The sequence below is a fragment of the Gopherus flavomarginatus genome, chromosome 3 (assembly GCF_025201925.1).
Source record: "Gopherus flavomarginatus isolate rGopFla2 chromosome 3, rGopFla2.mat.asm, whole genome shotgun sequence".
NCBI classification, from domain to species: domain Eukaryota; kingdom Metazoa; phylum Chordata; order Testudines; family Testudinidae; genus Gopherus; species Gopherus flavomarginatus.
This window is the reverse complement of record NC_066619.1, coordinates 158487278-158505434: the sequence shown is the minus strand read 5'-3', so window position 1 is coordinate 158505434 and position 18157 is coordinate 158487278. Positions and strand designations below refer to the sequence as shown.

At 45.1% G+C, this 18157-nt stretch overlaps 1 protein-coding gene across 5 annotated transcripts in view; it reads left to right on the top strand.

Moving 5' to 3' along the window:
- The window catches only part of TMEM150C (transmembrane protein 150C), a 40482-nt gene that overhangs the window by 11065 nt on the left and 11260 nt on the right, over positions 1-18157 (top strand). For 3 of the 5 annotated variants that reach the window (XM_050945230.1, XM_050945226.1, XM_050945228.1), the window contains 5 exons: positions 8631-8715; positions 10411-10464; positions 10584-10616; positions 10743-10810; positions 17469-17596. In XM_050945230.1, the coding sequence (XP_050801187.1) occupies positions 8636-8715; positions 10411-10464; positions 10584-10616; positions 10743-10810; positions 17469-17596 (363 nt within the window). In that variant the 5' untranslated portion in view covers positions 8631-8635. The remainder of the gene's footprint in view (positions 1-8630; positions 8716-10410; positions 10465-10583; positions 10617-10742; positions 10811-17468; positions 17597-18157) is intronic. The other 2 variants (XM_050945227.1, XM_050945231.1) reach the window with 1 other exon arrangement.

The window sequence follows — 18157 nt, the reverse complement described above, 5'->3', positions numbered from 1 at the left end:
CTTGTGCATCAAGATCCCCATGCACACACACCCAGATCCTCTACTGAGTTGCCTGCACCCAGATTGCCCAACACAGAACCCTCTCAGCTCACCTCTGGATCTGCCCCCCCCCACTAAGGTCCTCCACACTTGGATCCTGCCTGCCTGAGCCTGCCTGTCCACACCTGGTGCACCTGGCATGGAGGGGCAGGGTCCTGGGGTGTTTCTGGGGCAGGCCTGGTCCTTGTGCTGTGTCAGGGTTGGGTGCAGCGTCACCGCTGAATCCATGTCCTGGGGTGGCGGAGGGGAGAAGCTGCAGAGTGATCTCCCACCTCTGTGCGGCCAGTGGCCTGTGCTCCCCAGTGCCATGCTGGAGCCTCCACATTTATTTGACAAATAAAATTTGCAGAATTTTTAAAAATATTGTGCACAGAAATTTTAATTTTTTGGTGTAGAATCCCCTCAGGAGTGTGTTGTGGTGTGGATACCTGTTTGCTGGAACTAGACTCAGACCATTGAGATTTCACAGACCAGCCATCTGAGGGCAACAACCTTTGGGCACTTCTGATGTAGCAACCTGGCGATAAAGGCTCTGCTATTTGTTGTTATTTATTAATTATACAGGCTCCAAGATGTGCCTTGAAGAGTATGTAGTCTAAGGGTCTGATCCTGCAAAAATGTGATACTAGGTGCACTACTTAGTAGTGTGAACAATTCTACTGAATATAAGGGGGCTACTTCTGGCAATAAATGGTACATTTAGTACTAAGTGTTTGTAGGATCAAGCTGTAAGACAAGGCAGGAATAACCTAATATTTTAAGTGCATACAGAATTGGAGTCAAGGAGTCAGACAGCTTAAGGCCAAGCAGAACTACCAGATCATGTAGTCTGACCTCCAGGATAACACGGGCCCCAAGCCCACACCCAGCGCTGCACACTCAACCCAACAACTGAAAAAAAGCCCAAACTGTGTAGCCCTCAAAGTACATATGTTAATTTCTCATGTGGCTACATGTTCATATTGTATCTGCGCTACCCCTTTTGTCAGCTCCTGAGCCTCCTGTTATCGTTTGGCCTGATTTTCAGAGACGATGACTGACCTCCATTTCTATTGATATAAGTGGGAACTGCAGGTGCTCAGCTCCTCTGAAATTCAGGCCACTCCTAGAACCTCTGTCACCTGTTTTACCAATTCAGATATATATTTACCCATTACCAGTCCCCTGAGCCATTCATTCCCCCAAAACCAGGTGTTTAGTATTAAAGGTGAGCACTAGAAATTCAGCAGCCGGCAGCAAATCATACCCTTCTCTAGCAGCCTCTGGTCCCTCTGCAAACAGTAACTGGGTGTTGTGCTGCCACTAATATTGGACCCAAGGGCCAGATTTTCAAAAGCTCAGCACCCAGTTGTTCCCAGTGAGATGCCTGTGGCCAGGCTGTGTGGTTTTGTGTTTTTAAAATAAATCCAGCCCTTGATGTACTGAGCTCTTTGAAAACCTGGCTTTAGGTGACTGTTCTGTATTTATAAGTAGTGCTGGTTTTCGTCAGTACACGTCTAATGGATGTTGTTAGAGGAATCCTCACATTATTTACTCTCTTGATCTTTTCACAAACTGAATAATTATTTTATTTCTCAAAATCTGGCTTCCCTGTGGGATTCTCCCTTTCGATCTGATCTCTTTAGTTACAATTTCAAATGTCATTTTCTGGTAACAGTCAGTCGAGGCTGAACTCTATATGGCCTAGGGAATGTTAAATTGAGCACTGTTTACTGAGCGCCTCTTCCAGTGAAGACAAGGGAGGTCTTTCTGCTGACTTCAGTGGATACTGGATCAGGCCTTTATTTGTCCCCAAAAAGGAAAAGATCCGCAGCAGGAGGCCATTTAAGAGGATACCACGTTCACCTTTTCAAACGTTCCTTCCAACTGCAGTGATGCAGAACTTCCGCGGGGAACATCATCTTTCTTTGCTTCCCTGTGGTGTGTAGTGGGTAGAACAGGGGCTGAAGAACTTCAGCTCCTGAGATGCTGCCTGACTTTGGGGAAATCACACAAACTTCTCTTTCCTTAGTTTCCTCATCTGTAGAATGTCTGAAATCAAAATAGCTTGTAAAGTTCCTATGTGTGAAAAGAACTGTAGAAATGCCAGGGGCTAAAAAAAGGCAATAATAATCAACAGTATTTTTATTATTAATTTATTGTATCAGAGAGACCTCGATCCTTTGCAGTATTGTTTCAGAGAGGAAAACACATGAGAAAACGCTGGCGTCCCCTGTCATACAAGAGTTATATTCTCATGGCTTAGTTACAAGGAATGTTTGGAACCAACAGAGTAAAGAAATGTAAGCAGTAGTTACAGGAGACTTGGCAATGATGGGTGTGTGGGTAGGACATGGCACATGGCCACCTGCTCTCTTAACGCGAGGAAGGGAGTGAGGAAATCTGTTACTATGGTCTCGTAGCATTGAGCTAGCCTTTGGTACACACTGATGCATCAAACACTGGCATGGACGGAGCTTTGTTGTGGGTGAGCCAGCAGCACAGTGGGACTGACTCTTGTCAGTACGAGTGAGTGTGTCTAGATATTGGAGTGACAGCTTCCACTAATGCTCCTGGATGTCGCCTTTTTCTTGTGGGCTGCAGGGGGAAAAAATGAGAGAACTGTGTCCCAGACAGATCTGCAGCTTGCTGCAGCAGAGGCTGCGAGCTAGAACTGCACTATAGAATTCTTCATGCGGTGTTTGTAGAAATGGAGCAATAAAAATTACAGATGGAAAAGACCTATGTCTAGTCCATCCTCCCGTACATTTCCCTACTATACGCTTACTAATGCTTTGTTCAGATAGTTTTGTGTTTCCTGAGACTGGGGTTTCCACTGCTTCCTTAGGGACTCTCCTCAACTCCCTAGTAGATCTCTCTAGCAGCAAGATTTTTGTGATATGTCACACAGAAGTTTCCTTTTCTTAATTGCGTCACATTACTTCCAGTTCCAGTGTAGTCCAAAATAACACCTCTCTCTGCTTGGTGTGCAAGGGGCTTGGGTATGCTATGAAACTGATTGATTGCCTTTAAATACTGATGTGTAATGTCCTTGGGGACTAACCATGTTGTAACATGGTTCAGTGCTGCCTGTGTGGATGGCTATAACACTGTGTGGTCACAATGTGTGAAAGACCATCTAGCCCTGGGCTAAAGCCTGGTTTGTTTGTTTTTTAACTTTGTTGTTACAGGGCAGTTTGGTGTCATCCATGCAGACAGCACCAAACCCTGTTATAACATGTTGATCCCCCTACTATGCATAAACATAGTTAGTTTCATCGTACAGATAGGCCCAATGAATTTATGGGTGTTCTCATTTTGTTTTCTACCTTTATGGGTCCTCTGTGTCCTAGTCAGGCCTGATACTGCCTGCTATCCACCTCCAGCCTTGAGGAGTGATGATGCAATCCCTATCCTTTTGCCCATGGAGGACTGTCATATTCTGTCCACACTGCTCCTTAACCATCTGGGGCTGGAGAGAAGTAGGGCAGAGTTATGTGAAACATTCACCCTATTCCTCAGAGGTTGGTTGATCCCAGCTTCTGCTGGGTTGGGGAGTGAAAGATAGGAGCCAAGACCTGGATACCCATAGGGCAGAGGAGAGCATTGGGGGTTGAGGTTCAGCAGAGAGCGCAAAGCTGCCATGCATCTTACAGTGCAATGCCTCCTTTCCCATGGACTCCCCCAGCCTCTGCCTCACACACAACAGAACAGGAGCCAGCTGCGGAGAATGGAGCCAGGCTAGATCACAGCAGCAGCATCAGTGCTGTCTTTACTTCGTTACTGCCTGTCATCAGCTATGGGCAGGACTGTGACGGGGGTCTTGGGATGCAAGCAGTCCCCTTACTGCCTTTGTAGGCTACCTGCATTGCAGGTCACAGTGCAACAGGGAGAGCAGCCTCCCGCATGACACAGCTGAGGAGGAAGTAACTTGGTAGGTTTATGGGGTTATTTCCTCCCTGGAGCAAAGGGAACCCAGGAAGGAATCATGTAATGTCTCCTGAGGCTAGTTGTGGAGCGGTGTGGCTACACATTTCCCCTTAGTCAAAACAGACCTTAATATTACAATCTAGCCCTAACTGAGGGGGTTGCATACTTCATAGCTTAGGTAGGCTGAGATATGGCATGCACCAGGGACTCTTTGCCTTCCTCCCATCCCTCTCGCAAGCAGCCTGTATGCCACCTTCCCATCCTCTTCTGTTCAGAGCCTCCCTGCCAAGGGTTCTGTATGCCCCCAATTCCCAGGTCCTCTAGTCTCCCCCATATGGCAGGGGCTCTGTGTGCCCCCATTCTTACCTTCCCTGCACCAGCATCTTTGACCCCTATTCGAGGGTCCCCCATTCTCTCTGCCATGCCCAGGGCTGTGTGTACACTCCCCTTCCCCTCCCCACTGTTAGCCTGGGAGATAAGTCATTCAGGATGTCAACATAGTAAACTCTATTGGGAGGATAAGTAGAGATGAGATGGGGTATTGTTATGCTGGAAGGCATTAATAGGTGCCATCAACTAGTTGTCAATCGATCAAACATCTCTTGAAGCTGTGCCTCGGCTAATCAGATGGCAGGGGCTCCATGTGTCCCCAATTTTCCCCCTTCTGGTTTTCTGCTTTCCCCCAAAATCAAGATGGTTCTGACCATTGATGCCTATGACATTCTCTGAGATTTTGGAATTGATAGGATTTGACATTCAAAAGTTATCACATGACAGACAGACAAAGAAATGCCATCAAGCTGATGGCAAACTCAGCCAATAAATCAGTGATCCTAAAACCTGCCTCAGATCATCACTGAGATACTGGGTGATCCTCAGTCTCCCAAAGAAATATCAACTCAACAACTGGTAATGAGTGAATAGTGGGAAGACAGGAGGGATTGAAAGAGGTGCTGGTATCGTACTGAAAGGAAAGCTGATGTTTTAGCCTTGTTTTTTCCAATTTGTATCTCTTAGTCTTTGTTCAAGCTTGAAGGAAATGTGCATGTAATAGACAACTACGTGCACACATACACAGAATGAGGATGTACATATTTCAAGAGCTTTGTGACATATATTAGCATTTCTAAATGACATACATTGTAGAAATAGCAAGCCCCCATTCCTGTCCTGTTATTTCAAGTCTTCATCTTGCATGTTTTCCTCTGGAGAGTGTTTCCCTGTGGAATTGAGCTGTTCTGCCTGTTTTAATTTATCAAGAATCTGTGCACCCACATATAGCTTCTTTAAACCTAAATGTCAAGGATTCAGTTTTGTAACAATTCCTAGTCTCATTGACATTCAGGATGGCAGCATTTGAATGCAGAACTTTTGAATTCAGCCCAGTGCTCAGATTAGTTTGTTGCTGCGCACATGTGTGAGCTGAGGATGAGAACTAGGGAAGTGGGGAGAAAGAGCATTCACTCACCAGGAATTATTTGGGGGAAGTTTTCTGGCTTGGCAACCTTTATTTGAGCTGTGGGCATCACTAAGAAAGCACATGTAGGTTTTAGTAACAAGCATGTTTTGATGGGAAGCTAGTTTGCCATTTTTAAGGGAGAGTGTGTCCTGCTGGTTAGTGCAGAGAACTGGGAGCTAGGACTGTTGGGCTCTGTAAACGGGTAGGGACACACCACCCTTGGTGCCTCCTGCTGGTGACTCTGGGAATTAGCTCGATTCCAGTGGAGCGCCCCCTCCTGTTGGTGTCCCATCCGTTGTTCTGCCCTCTGCTCTCCGCTGCTGTCGCTGGACCCGCATTGCTCCCTGCTCGGCGGCGTCCTCTTCGAGGCTACTGCCCTCCAGCAGTGTCCCTTAGTCCATCTGGACCCCCTTCCGGGGATCGGTGATCAGCAGTCCTCCACTCCAGCCACCATGTGCAACCATATACCCCAATGTCTAATCCCTCTTGTCAGGGATCGGGCGTAGTCTATAATGGCCACTCCCTATGGCCAATGGCTAGATGTACTGCAAGGAGGAAGGGGGGGACCCAGGCCCACCCTCTACTCTGGGCCCTGGCCCAGGGAGCCTTTGGCGTCAGCCTCGCTGTCCTCTTTCTTTCCCCTCCTCTGTCTGTTCCCCTGGGACGCTTCCCCTACGGCCCCTTGCACCCACTAGGCCCTTCCCTTCAGGGCCTGCAGCCTGGTGGCTATGGGCTAGAGCCTCCTAGCCTCCCTGAACCTGCCCTGCACTGCACTGCACTGCCCGTGGTGCTAGTCTCCTCCCTTGGAGACTGACCTTCCCCTGTCAAAGGCCTAGGACAGACTGCCTGCTCTGGGCAGCCTTTATATATGGGTGAGCCTGGCCCTAATTGGTTCCCTCCAATCTGGGCCCTGATTGGCTCCCCATAAGCCCTTTTCTGATTGGCTCCTGGGCTGCGCAGGCTCCCTGGCCTGCCACAGCCCATCCTCCCAGGGAGTGGGGCAGTCCACCCCACTACACACCCTCCCCCTTACGAATCTACCGGGGGGGGGACCCGAAATTCCTTAGCGCCCCCGTGCTCCTCGCAACTGTGCCCACAGGGAATCTCTCTCTTGCTGCAGGCTCTCTAGTGTTTGGAGCAGCCTGCCCACTTCTTCCTCAGTTGTTTGGGTCCCCACCGTAGACCTCTCTGGTCCTACAGGGGTTCCCATGTCTATTTAGGTTCCCACCTCAGCCCTCTTGGCCCTTGTGTGGGTTCCCTTGTTAAGGTGGGGCCTCTCTACCCCAGCCCCCTTCTCTCTGGGGGCTTCAGCCTGCACTACCCCTTCCTGGCGGCTAGTCCCAGACCGAGCCTTAGCTTCTGACACTCCCCCTCTCTGCCTCAGGGGGCAATGCCTCTGTATGTGGCCCTTGGTGTGGCAATGGAAGCACCCTCGGTGCCTTCCCCCCGCCATGGCCCTAGTCCTGCTTGTGTAGGCCCTAGCCCTTCCTTCTGGGCTGGCCCAGGCCTTGGGATCCCTGTAGGGGCACTCTCTCCTTAGGTGTCCCTGCTCCTCACAGACCCAACAAGCTGGGGGCCCCCCTGTTACCTTCACAGGGGGAGCCTTGTCTGGGTGGGGCCTCTCTGCCCTCTCCCAGTAGGGACACTCCCTCCTGAAGTGGCCCTTTCGCCCACAGGCGTAACATTTCTTAGAGCCAGGCCCTGGCCTCCTGCCCTGGGCGCCTGGTCTCTTATATGGTCTGGGTGCCCACCCCCGCAGCAGCCAGAGCACCTCACTCTGCTGCTCGGCAAGCCGAGCCACCCAGGCCCTCCAGTACAAGTCTTGTTTCGCCACCATCTCTGTCTCTCAATCTGGCACAATCTGCCTAGGGCTCGCTCATGCCCCTTGTATCAGGGACGGACCGCTCGTGCCCGCATTCTCCACCACGTGTAAACAGGTTGGGACTCACCACCCCCGGCGCCTCCTGCTGGTGACTCTGGGAATTAGCTCGATTCCAGTGGAGCGCCCCCTCCTGGTGGTGTCCCGTCCGTTGTTCTGCCCTCTGCTGCTGTTGCTGGACCCGCGTTGCTCCCTGCTCGGCAGCGTCCTCTTCAAGGCTACCGCCCTCCGGCAGTGTCCCTTAGTCTATCTGGACCCCCTTCCAGGGATCGGTGATCAGCAGTCCTCCACTCCAGCCACCATGTGCAACCATATACCCCAATGTCTAATTCCTCTTGTCAGGGATCAGGCATAGTCTATAATGGCCGCTCCCCACGGCCAATGGCTGGATGTACTGCAAGGAGGTGGGGGGGGTACCCAGGGAGCCTCTGACGTCAGCCTTGCTGTCCTCTCTCTTTCCCCTCCTCTGTCTGTTCCCCTGGGACGCTTCCCCTACGGTCCCTTGCACCCGCTAGGCCCTTCCCTTCAGGGCCTGCAGCCTGGCAGCTATGGGCTAGAGCCTTCTAGCCTCCCTGAGCCTGCCCAGCACTGCGCTGTCCACGATGCTAGTCTTCTGCCTTGGAGAATGACCTTCCCCTGTGAAAGGCCTGGGACAGACTGCCTGCTCCTGTTCTGGGCAGCCTTTATATATGGGTGAGCCTGGCCCTAATTGGTTCCCTCCAATCTGGGCCCTGATTGACTCCCCATAAGCCCTTTTCTGATTGGCTCTCGGGCTGCGCAGGCTTCCTGGCCTGCCACAGCCCATCCTCCCAGGGAGTGGGGCAGTCTGCCCCGCTACAGGCTCTATTCCTAGCTGTGTGTTCTTGGGTTGATCACTCAGGGAAAGGCTTTAAAAAAATGCCTGCTACTAAATTCCTATTTGAAAATCTTCCCCCAATCTGATTTTTCTGTGCCTCAGTTTCTCCTTTTTGCAAAATGAAAATAATACCTACCCCATTGGGGCCTGGGGAAATGTAACTAATGTTTTAACAAGGATTAGAGACTGCTTTTCATTCCTGGGCTGACGGTCATCAGGGCTGGATTCTGTGACCCTTCCATGCATTGAATAGTACCTTACTGCATGAGTGCTCTCCCTGAATTGCAGGGGGGTTTCTCTGGGAGTACCAAGATCACTCTGCATGAGCCAGGAGCAATAGTGATCATTCTGCATTACCAGGTTCTCAGGTTCACATACCCTAGTCAGACTTGTTTTACGTATTCAAGGGGGAAAGGATGTGATGTCTCCAGTAGCTCTTACCTCTGTTGTCTATGTTTTGCATTACACTTTATTGTCTTTGTTTCTAGCAGGCATGGATGGGAAGAAATGCAGCGTGTGGATGTTTTTACCACTTGTGTTCACGCTGTTCACTTCCGCTGGGCTGTGGATAGTGTAAGTGATCTTCCACTTGGGTTTTGGGGTGTGTGTGTGAGGGGACTGAGGTAAATCAGGCATTCCCAAATGTTGCAATAGAACGGACCACATCTGAATAGAGAGAGTTGCTCGCTGACCTCTCCGTTCTCACTGAGGCAACTCCAGCAACTGCTTTCATCAGGCTGGATTGGCAGCTGGTAATCTGCTTCCAGCAAGGGGCAGCATGGAGCTGCGTTGCCCAGGAGCAGAGCAGTGACCAACTCATGACTAGCAGACATGTTTTGGTCCCTGCTTCACCCTTGCTCCTTTTGCTGGCACGACTTCCTTCTTCCTTTGTGTTGGCAAATTGCCACCCGCCCTCTACCCTGGCCCATCCACTCCTCACTCATTGGTTGGGATTGGGAGCAGCAGCCCAGAGAGGCTTCTCTCCTCTCACGCAGTGTGGCCTGCAATGCAGGGGATGTACCCAGGGAAGTAAAGGGGCATTTTATGGCTCCAAACTCACCTGTACAGGTGTGTGGGCCATCTCATGCATAACTATAAAATAATATTAAGCCAGTCATTATGTACCTTAACTTCTTTTAAAAAATATGATTTAGCAGCTGGAAATGAGGAGAAGCGACCAGCTCTCCACAGACCTACAGGAGTTCACTGTTGGCCACTGTCCGGGAACCATGCGTTAATGATAGCCTGACTGACGAGTATGTACGTTGTGGTCACAGTTGTAACAGTAACCGCTGGATCCTGACCTCTGTCACGTGACAGGGAATTAACCTTTTTAATCCTGCCCCATGTCAGATGACTGGAGTCAGAAAATAAGGGCTCGTCTCTTATCAGCTCTCCTACATCTCACACTTGTATTACTGCAGCATGCTGAGGTAGAATTCTCTCTCCATTGAAGTCAGTGACAACTCCCATTAACTTCAGTGGGGCCAGGATTTCACCTTGGATGTAAAAAAAGAGAGAAGAGCTACTTTGAAAGGTGGAAAGTGGCTTATACAGGATACAGTATACATTGAGGGGGATATCATTCAGTAGGGCAGGTGGTCATTATTAGAACTCTTGCCTTAAGGTAATCTTTAAATTACAAGCCATTGACACTATAGAAATAAAATAAGGATAAATGGCAATTATCCTATTATTAGATGGACGGAAACCTTAGTTATCTGGTCACAGTACCCACAATGGCACTGCCTGTTTGCATTTCAATTACATCATATGATCTATGTGACCAAAAGGTACAAAACCTATCTCCAAAAGTGTCCTTTAGATTGCTTCCATGCTTCCTCACATTGATGGGTCTCTGCTGCAGAAGCCTGGACAGCCATATTTTCCTTTATACAATAGCTTGAGCATTGATATCAGTAGAGTCAGCTGGTAGCAAATAGTGTTGTGGTCTGTGGTAGAAAAGAATTGTTTTCAGGAAAACAAGGGGCTTTGATTATCATTACTAATCAAGGCCCAAATCCATAAAAGCCCTTCAGCACATGCTTAAAGCTAAACAAGTATGACTGATTTCAATGCAATTTTAGCACATACTTAAAATTAAGCCCATGTTTGAATGCTTTCTTGAATATGAATGGATATTAGACACTTCAAAGTGCTTTCCTGAATTGGGTCCCAAATGAATTTATAAATTAAAAAACATGGTTGTCTTGGTCTTATATTGGCATTGTTTGTGTTTTCTAAACTGCTTCTTTCCTCTTTTGACAGATATTTTATAGCTGTGGAAGATAACAAAATTATTCCATTAAACGTGCCAGATCGGTAAGAGGTGATTGTGGTGGTGGTGGTTGTTTTTGTTTTGTTTTATATCAGTAACTTCTAACAGAGACACAAAACAGCAAAATCTTTAATTCTGGCTCCTGTGTTTTTATGTCACTTAGGAAACCTGGTTCCAAAAGTCCCCCTTACATAAGGTAACTGGATCTCCTCCCCCACTCCCATTCCCCACATATAATTCTGATCAATGGATGTTGGTTCGTTCTTTTTCTCTCTGTAGCTGTCTTAGTAGAGTTACAATGATACACTTTATATTTTTGAAGTATTGCAGGTGATGCACCCCCTGCAAGCTGTGTATTTAGCCAAGTCATGAACATGGCAGCATTTCTAGGTAGGAACCGCATGGGGAATTTTTTTTTTCCTCTCTCTTAATTCACTTTAACGAGTCATTGGAACATGAGTAAAATCCAGTAGATGTTGCTGTCAAAGCTGATTATTTGAAACCTTTTAAAGAGGTGCTGCTAGTATTATTTTGTAACTATTTGTAAAAGGACAGAACAAAGCTGGATATGTTTGACCTTCATACTTTCCATTTTATTCTCTTCTTTTATCATCACACCTTAGCCTTAAGTCTGTATGACTGTGTTTTCGGTGCATGGAATGGTATTTTTGGTTTATTGTTGCTATAAAATCCTGCATGGAAACATTGTGTAATTGGTCATCACATTTGACAAAATGTTATTTCTGAGGTGGTTTTTTTTAAAATTCCATTAGTGAAAATATGGACGTTCACAGGTTGCTTCTGATAGGGCGAAGCTTCAAACTAACATAGTTGGGAGGAACACTTTGGTTATAATGCTTGAAAAAATGTTTCATTGTTTTTGTAAATAAAACTTTTTATTATGCCTGAGATACCTCAAGTATTTTCTCCTGAAGCTACACAGGCAAATGATAATGCTGAGTTAGTGCTCCATTGTTGTTACTGAGTCTGTCTTTGCCAGTGTGGCTGTGTATATTATAGAAGCACCACTCAGAGTTCCGTAGTCGAGGCTGAGCTAAGTTTTACACTTAAAGCGGGGAACCATTTTGTTAAATATAAAAAGTACAGCATATCTTCCCCCAAACCCAGGAAATTCAGAGTTCAGGTGACATTTAAATGATGTTAAGGATGGAAAGGTATAGTTAGGGCATCCAAACAGACTTAACTTTGCCCTGGAGTGATATTATAAAGATGGTGATAGGGGGAATCTATTGACTTTAAAAATAAGTTTAACCACAAACACTATAATGCCTTCATCATCTTCATATGGTTATTTCATAGTATCATTCCAAGGCAGAGTTAAAGCTTGTGGGTAAATTGCAACATCCAGCTCTACACGAGCCTGCTGTGTGTCCTTGGGCAAGTCACTTCACCTCCTTGTGCCTCAGTAATGATACTCACCTCCTTTATTAAGAGATCTACTGATGAAAAGTGCTATATAACAGCAAAGTATTATTATTACTAATGTACTGTACCCTGAATTACTGATATGTGTATTAAGATGGAGTGAAAGTTGAGAGTAGATTTTGAAAAGGGGAATATCAGTATCTAGACACACTGATATTTATGGATATATATTGGACCAGAACCTCAGCTAGTATAAATCAGTCTTCCTCCACTGACTTGACAGAACTGCACAAGTTTACACTATCTGTGGTCCTTGGTCATAACATGTGTATGTGCCTGACACTTACAGAGAAGGCTAAATACAATTCTATACATGCAATTGCAGTCTCTGCCCTCAAAACCAAATATAACAATATGTATGTAGGAAACTTCTTGTCAGATTCCAGTGTTTGACATGAGTAAATACACATCTCCCTGTTAAGCTACTGAAATTTAAAGCCCCACTCCTACAATCAGACCTGTAGACTTTGCACCCACACAAAGCCCCATTGAAGTCTATGGGCTTCTATGTGGGTGCAGGAGTCTGCCTGCGTGCAGTCGATTTTGTGATCTGATCTTATGTGTATGAGAATGAGTGAAAGTTATTTATGCAGTTGTGATGAAAGATCAAACGAACAAGGTGTTGAGGCTGAAACCTACTACATGTCTTCAGCATTTTCTCATTGACCCTCTCCCAGTATTGCAATGAAAACTATAGCTATGGAAGCCCAAGGCTGGAAACCAACAACAACACATTTATTATGATGTCTATGGGCATTACCCTATCGGGACAAAGCAGAGCTCGTTTGAGCAGGCTGAATGTCTGTTACATTGGATGCTTATGGGGGCTACTTCCAGCTTGTACCATTATTGACCTTAACCACACTGAAAGTGAAAGTTCAAGGAGGCACAGTGTTTAAATGTTGCTTTGGTGCTGAGGTTGTTGACCTTTTGTAGACACAGTAGTGCGCTCTTCTTGTTTTCCTGCCTAACTCCCATTAGCACTATAGCAGTACCACATGCGTTAAAGGGATCACTCAATCTCAGGGGAAGGTAAAAACTGCTTTTATTTTAAAGAGGTCAAAATGGACCCAGTTTTTATTTTTTTCAAAATAAATTACTTTAATTTTTAATTTACAACCTCCTCCGCCCTTTGCTGGTTTTAGTAAGTAAAACATTTTGGAAAGCATTTCAATAGAAGTTACCAATTTTTAAATGTCATACAATTTTTCATGAAAATTTTCATTCTTTGAAAAAGCTGTTTTTTCAGTTAAAAATGTTGACCAGCTCTGTTACTGATCACTTCAGAGATGGATGCAGGGATAAAAAGCTACACAACATTAGCAGCAGAATATTCCCCCTGAAACATATTGCCTTTGTCAGGCTATGTCAGATGTCCACTTCAGCCACCGTTCCGGTGCTCAGGTTACCTAGCCTTCAGCCTTGTTCCCTTCAACACCTCCCCGACCATGCAGTAATATTCCCCTTAAAATATACTGCCTTTCATGTCCTATTGCACCATTCTTGCCAGAATTTTAGGGTAGGAGGGCCCCTCGTTCATTCTTGAAGGGAAATTAATGTAATGTTCAATTTTTTTTAATCTGCCTGAGTAAAATATGGAGGATCTTGGGATACTAATTTCAATACATTCATGGAGTCCAGTCCTGAGAATTTTGCTGTTGACTTCAATGAGGGACAAATCTGGGACAAATCCAGCAGTATCTATAGTAATGTCATTACAGACTGACAGAATTGGCTGGAATAGTACATATAGGGCTTAGATTTTCTACAGTGACTAGTGATTGTGGGCAACTTTTTGGGTGTTGTATTTGAGATATCTCAAAGGGGCCTGATTTTCAGAGGATGGGTGCTCAACACTTTGATCAACAAAATGAGTTATATTTTCCAGCCTTCTTTATAGCCCTGTCTGAGCATTCCACATGACAGTTATGCAGCTGTTTGGTTCTAGAGGTGGGCAGGAAATGTTTTTCTCATGCTGTAAGTACTTCAGAGATATTGAGGGTGGGAAATTCTGCCCTGAATTGGGATGAAAAATCAAAATCTTGGTTTGGGTCAATTGAAACTATTTTGTTTCCATAATTTCATTGTGATTTCAACTATTTTTTAATTTTTACTACAAATATAATTCTTACATTTCAAAGTGAAAAGTTAAAACAAAACTAGAATTTTTAATTTAAAATTTTGCAGACAAAATATTTCAACAATTTTTGAAAACTTTTTTTGGTTTTGTTTTTCGTTGAAAAATCATCAAAACCAAGCCTTTCCAGCAAACTGTTTTGGTTTGGATGAATCAGCATTTTCTATTGAAAAAAGATTAAGAAGAAAATTCCTGACAAGCTCTACTTAGTTTTGAAGCTAGTTAATTACCAAAATATTTTCCCTCTTTCAGATCACATCTAGCTCTTTCTGCTAATCCTTTATCATCTATATCTCCCCTCCCTACTCTCTCCCATGATTCTAAGGAATAATTAATGAGATTGAGATTTACTAGTTTTAGCTCAGAGACACTACAAGATTCAGTGGTGCTTTATGATCTTGCATCTGGGATGGTACCATCTGGTACATGCAAAAATAATTAACATCAGTGCTCAGCAAAGGATACCATCAATGTTCATCTCTCCTTTTTAATATGGAGAAGGAACGCTTTTTGTTGTTGAGAACATTGCTGTTTTTCTCTTGGTCCCTTGCTGCCTTATTTTTGAATACTTTTAATCACTGATAACAACATCAATTGCTGAAATTTTCAAAAGTGACTAGTGATTTTGGGAGTACTCAAATTTTTGGGTGCCTAGTTTGAGACGTGTTTACAGGAACCTAATTTTCAGAAAGTACTGAGTTCTCATCTTTGAAAATCTGGCACCTTTATGATGTCTCAACTGTCATCCAAAAACTGAAGGACCCAAAATCACTAGTAACTTTTGAAAATGTTGGCCCAGTAGATCTTGTTAGTTTGTACCACATAGTTGGATAGTGCCCAGTTTGTCTTCCAATCAATTGCAGAATCCTAAGAACAGAATCAATGTGTGTATTGAAATTAACATTTTAAGATTCTTTATCTTTTAAACAGATTGATTCAAAACCATAGTTAAACATTTACATTCACATCACTTGTGAATGAGCTAGGATTCTCCCTCTTCCATATATTCTGACAATAATGAGACAACAGCGCAGAAAGGCAGTTAATTTAATCATATTACTGCCTTGGGGTGCATTGTGAAGATGAAGGTTGTGTAATTTAAGTACCTATATAATGGCTGGTGCCATCCTCCAAAATAGACTGTCACGTTATGTTGGAGTTACAAAACAGAAAGTGTAAATAATTAAGATGAAAAAGTCATGCCCCTGTGTTGACTGGGTGGCTGCTGATGTTGACATTTTGTCCAGGGTGACTGACACTCATTAGAGCCCACTTTAAGAATACATTTTCTCTGCATCAAGTCAAACAGATACAATTGAACACTTTCAGGATAATACCTGGTAAATGTATTGCTTGGGCAACATGCTGAGCTGAAATCCCTGGAAACTCTTCATTTTATGCCTGATCCTGATCCCATTTAAGTCCATGGCAAAACTCTCATTGACTTCAATAGCTTAGGACCAAATCCTGTATGCATGGACCAAGTCCAGTATGAACATCAGCAATGCCATTATCCCAACGCTGCCCTACCCCTATGTCTCAGGCATGATCTGTAGGTACCATGTAGGGGTGCGAGTGGAGCTTGTGCTGAACAGAGGTGAACAAATCATTCATTTTTCGGTTCATTTTGAACCTTAACTTAATGTTTTTAGTTTTTCTCATCAAAATGAAAACTCTAAAAAAATTTTTTACGGTCAATGAAATCAACATTTTCTAAAAATTTCCCCCCCAACAAATTCTTCATTTTTTAAAAAATGTGGCTGGAACTATTTGCCAGCTTGGACTGAATTCAGTAATAGATTCAGTAGCCCAGTTCTCATTCTGGATATCTGCTTAATTCTTGGTCTCTCTACAGAGGCTGCTAGCAAAATTCTACCTGTGAAATGGACAGTGCTCCAGGAGAGCTAGACTGAGAGCAGCAGTTCATTTTTACATGACTGTCTACCAATTGGTAGTTATTTTGTGTCCCTACTGATGTGGTTTGGTTTTCAACCTGTGACCTAGAGGTGCAGGGCTTTATCTCCTGTCGTCTGTCTTATATCAAAAAATCTGACCTATTATTTAAAAAAAAAATAATGCTAAATTAATGTGTTTTAATGTACTGAACTAAATCAATGGAACCTACTTAGGAATGAAATTCACCTTAGCACAGAGAGCATGAACAAGGTCTTGTGCACCCATAAAACCTTAAAATAGGGACCATAAGGCAGGTGCTGGGCCCTTTGTGCTGAGGTGAATTTCATTCTTGATGGATATCTGTTAAAACAGAAGGTCTAGTCAAACCCTGCAGTCGTTGTACAACAGGGTTGTATGTGCAGGAGGCTGAAGGACATTAAAGTGGATTTTCAAAAGAAACATAAGGGAAATGTTATGTTCAACTCCCACTAGATTTCATTTACATTTAGACACCTCAGTGTCTTAGACTCCCATAATTCCTATTTGGGTTTGTCTAGATGTGTTAATTCTTCTTCCCCATGCCTTGTTGCCCCTCACCATTCCTAGTCCAGGAAGGAGATTCTGTGACTTCTTAAAGCTATCATGTCTCCCTTAGCTCCTTTCCCATTAGGAAACTGACTTCTCGCTTACAAGTGGCAGTTCCCTGCCTTGGTCTGACCAGTACTGATCTGGTTAGGAGTGTGCTGAGAATGACACTGATGATATTGAAACCTGTATGAAATGCAGCGTTAGCTACCTAAAATGCCTTGTGCTATGGGCAAGGAGCATGGAAGACTTAGTCCAGTTCCCAGTGGACAGGTTCCCACCTACCTATCTTTGTTTTCCCCCTTGCTGGCAGTCTTAGTAGATGGGCTGAGGATGGAATAGTCCTGCAAAGTGACCTGTACTCTCACCTCTAGAGGCTGATCCCTCTAGGTCAGAATTGTGATAAGTTGGCAGGGCAACGAGAAGAAGCTTTCTGTGCTGTCCCTGTTGTGTGCCCCACATTGCAAGGACGCTTCTCAAATGTTTGTTTTATAAAACAATGTGAAGGGAGAGGGCCTGATCCAAGCTTTCGATTGGGTCCCTGCTGTGTGCTTCTGGAGGCGGCTGTATCATCAAATCGAACTCATCACAAATGTAGCTAATGGAATAAAACTTCACACAGTGATGTACATAATGTCCAAACTGTGTCAAATGCTTTACAGACCAATAATAAAGAGACAGTCCTTGTCCAGTACAGTTTCTGTCTAGGTTTTAGACAAGATGCGATAAGTGACAGCAATAAAGAATGGGGCAGGGAGGGAAGAGAAGGAATTACCCAAGTTACTTACTGTGCTATTGCATCTTCTGCAAGTAAATGCAAGGTGGAATGTTCAAAAGGACTTAGCACTGGCCTATCTCTGCTCCCATGGCAGCTCATGCGAGTTTTACCAGGAGCAGGATTAAGTGCTTTTGGAAATCCCACCCACTAGATTTGTGCTGTGTGGGTTTATAACTGTGCGTCTGGCATTTTGTTTCCTTTTTCAGCACTTGTCGTTGCCGTTCTCCGCTTTATACAGTTGAAGCCAAAAGTGCTAAACCCCTGGCTGAATGTCAGCGGACTGATTGCGTTATGCTTGGCCTCATTTGGAATGACCTTACTTGGCAACTTTCAGGTACCCCACTCCCACTTCCCCCTCCCTCCAGCTTATTGGTAACTGAGATGTCATTCTTTTCTGGATTTCCATGGGCATGTCAAGAGAGCTGCATCCATTATCTATCAGCCCTACCTGCTGTGAGCACAGATCTTGCTGCTCCTGGAGCTGCCTGTGGCAGGAGTACAACTGCTATCGTGGCTGTCCATGCTCTCTAGGGTGACCAGACAGCAAATATGAAAAATCGGGACATGGGGTGGAGGGGTAATAGGAGCCTATATAAGAAAAAGACCCAAAAATCAGGCCTGTCCCTATAAAATCAGGACATCTGGTCACCCTAATGCTCTCGGCCTCCTCATACTCTCCTGTCCGCTACCTGGGCCTGCTACTGCCTCTTAAATTGCTTTCCCTGGTGGCAAAGGGAAGGTGGCAACTGCCATTAGTAGCATTGATGATTGATTATTCCTAATAAACTTTAAAATTTGAAACTGTGACATCTGGTGTTCCATCTCCTGGCACCCAACAGCAGCTGGGAGCCTGCCTTACCCCTGGGCAGGCGCTGGGCTTGACAGACAGGTGCCT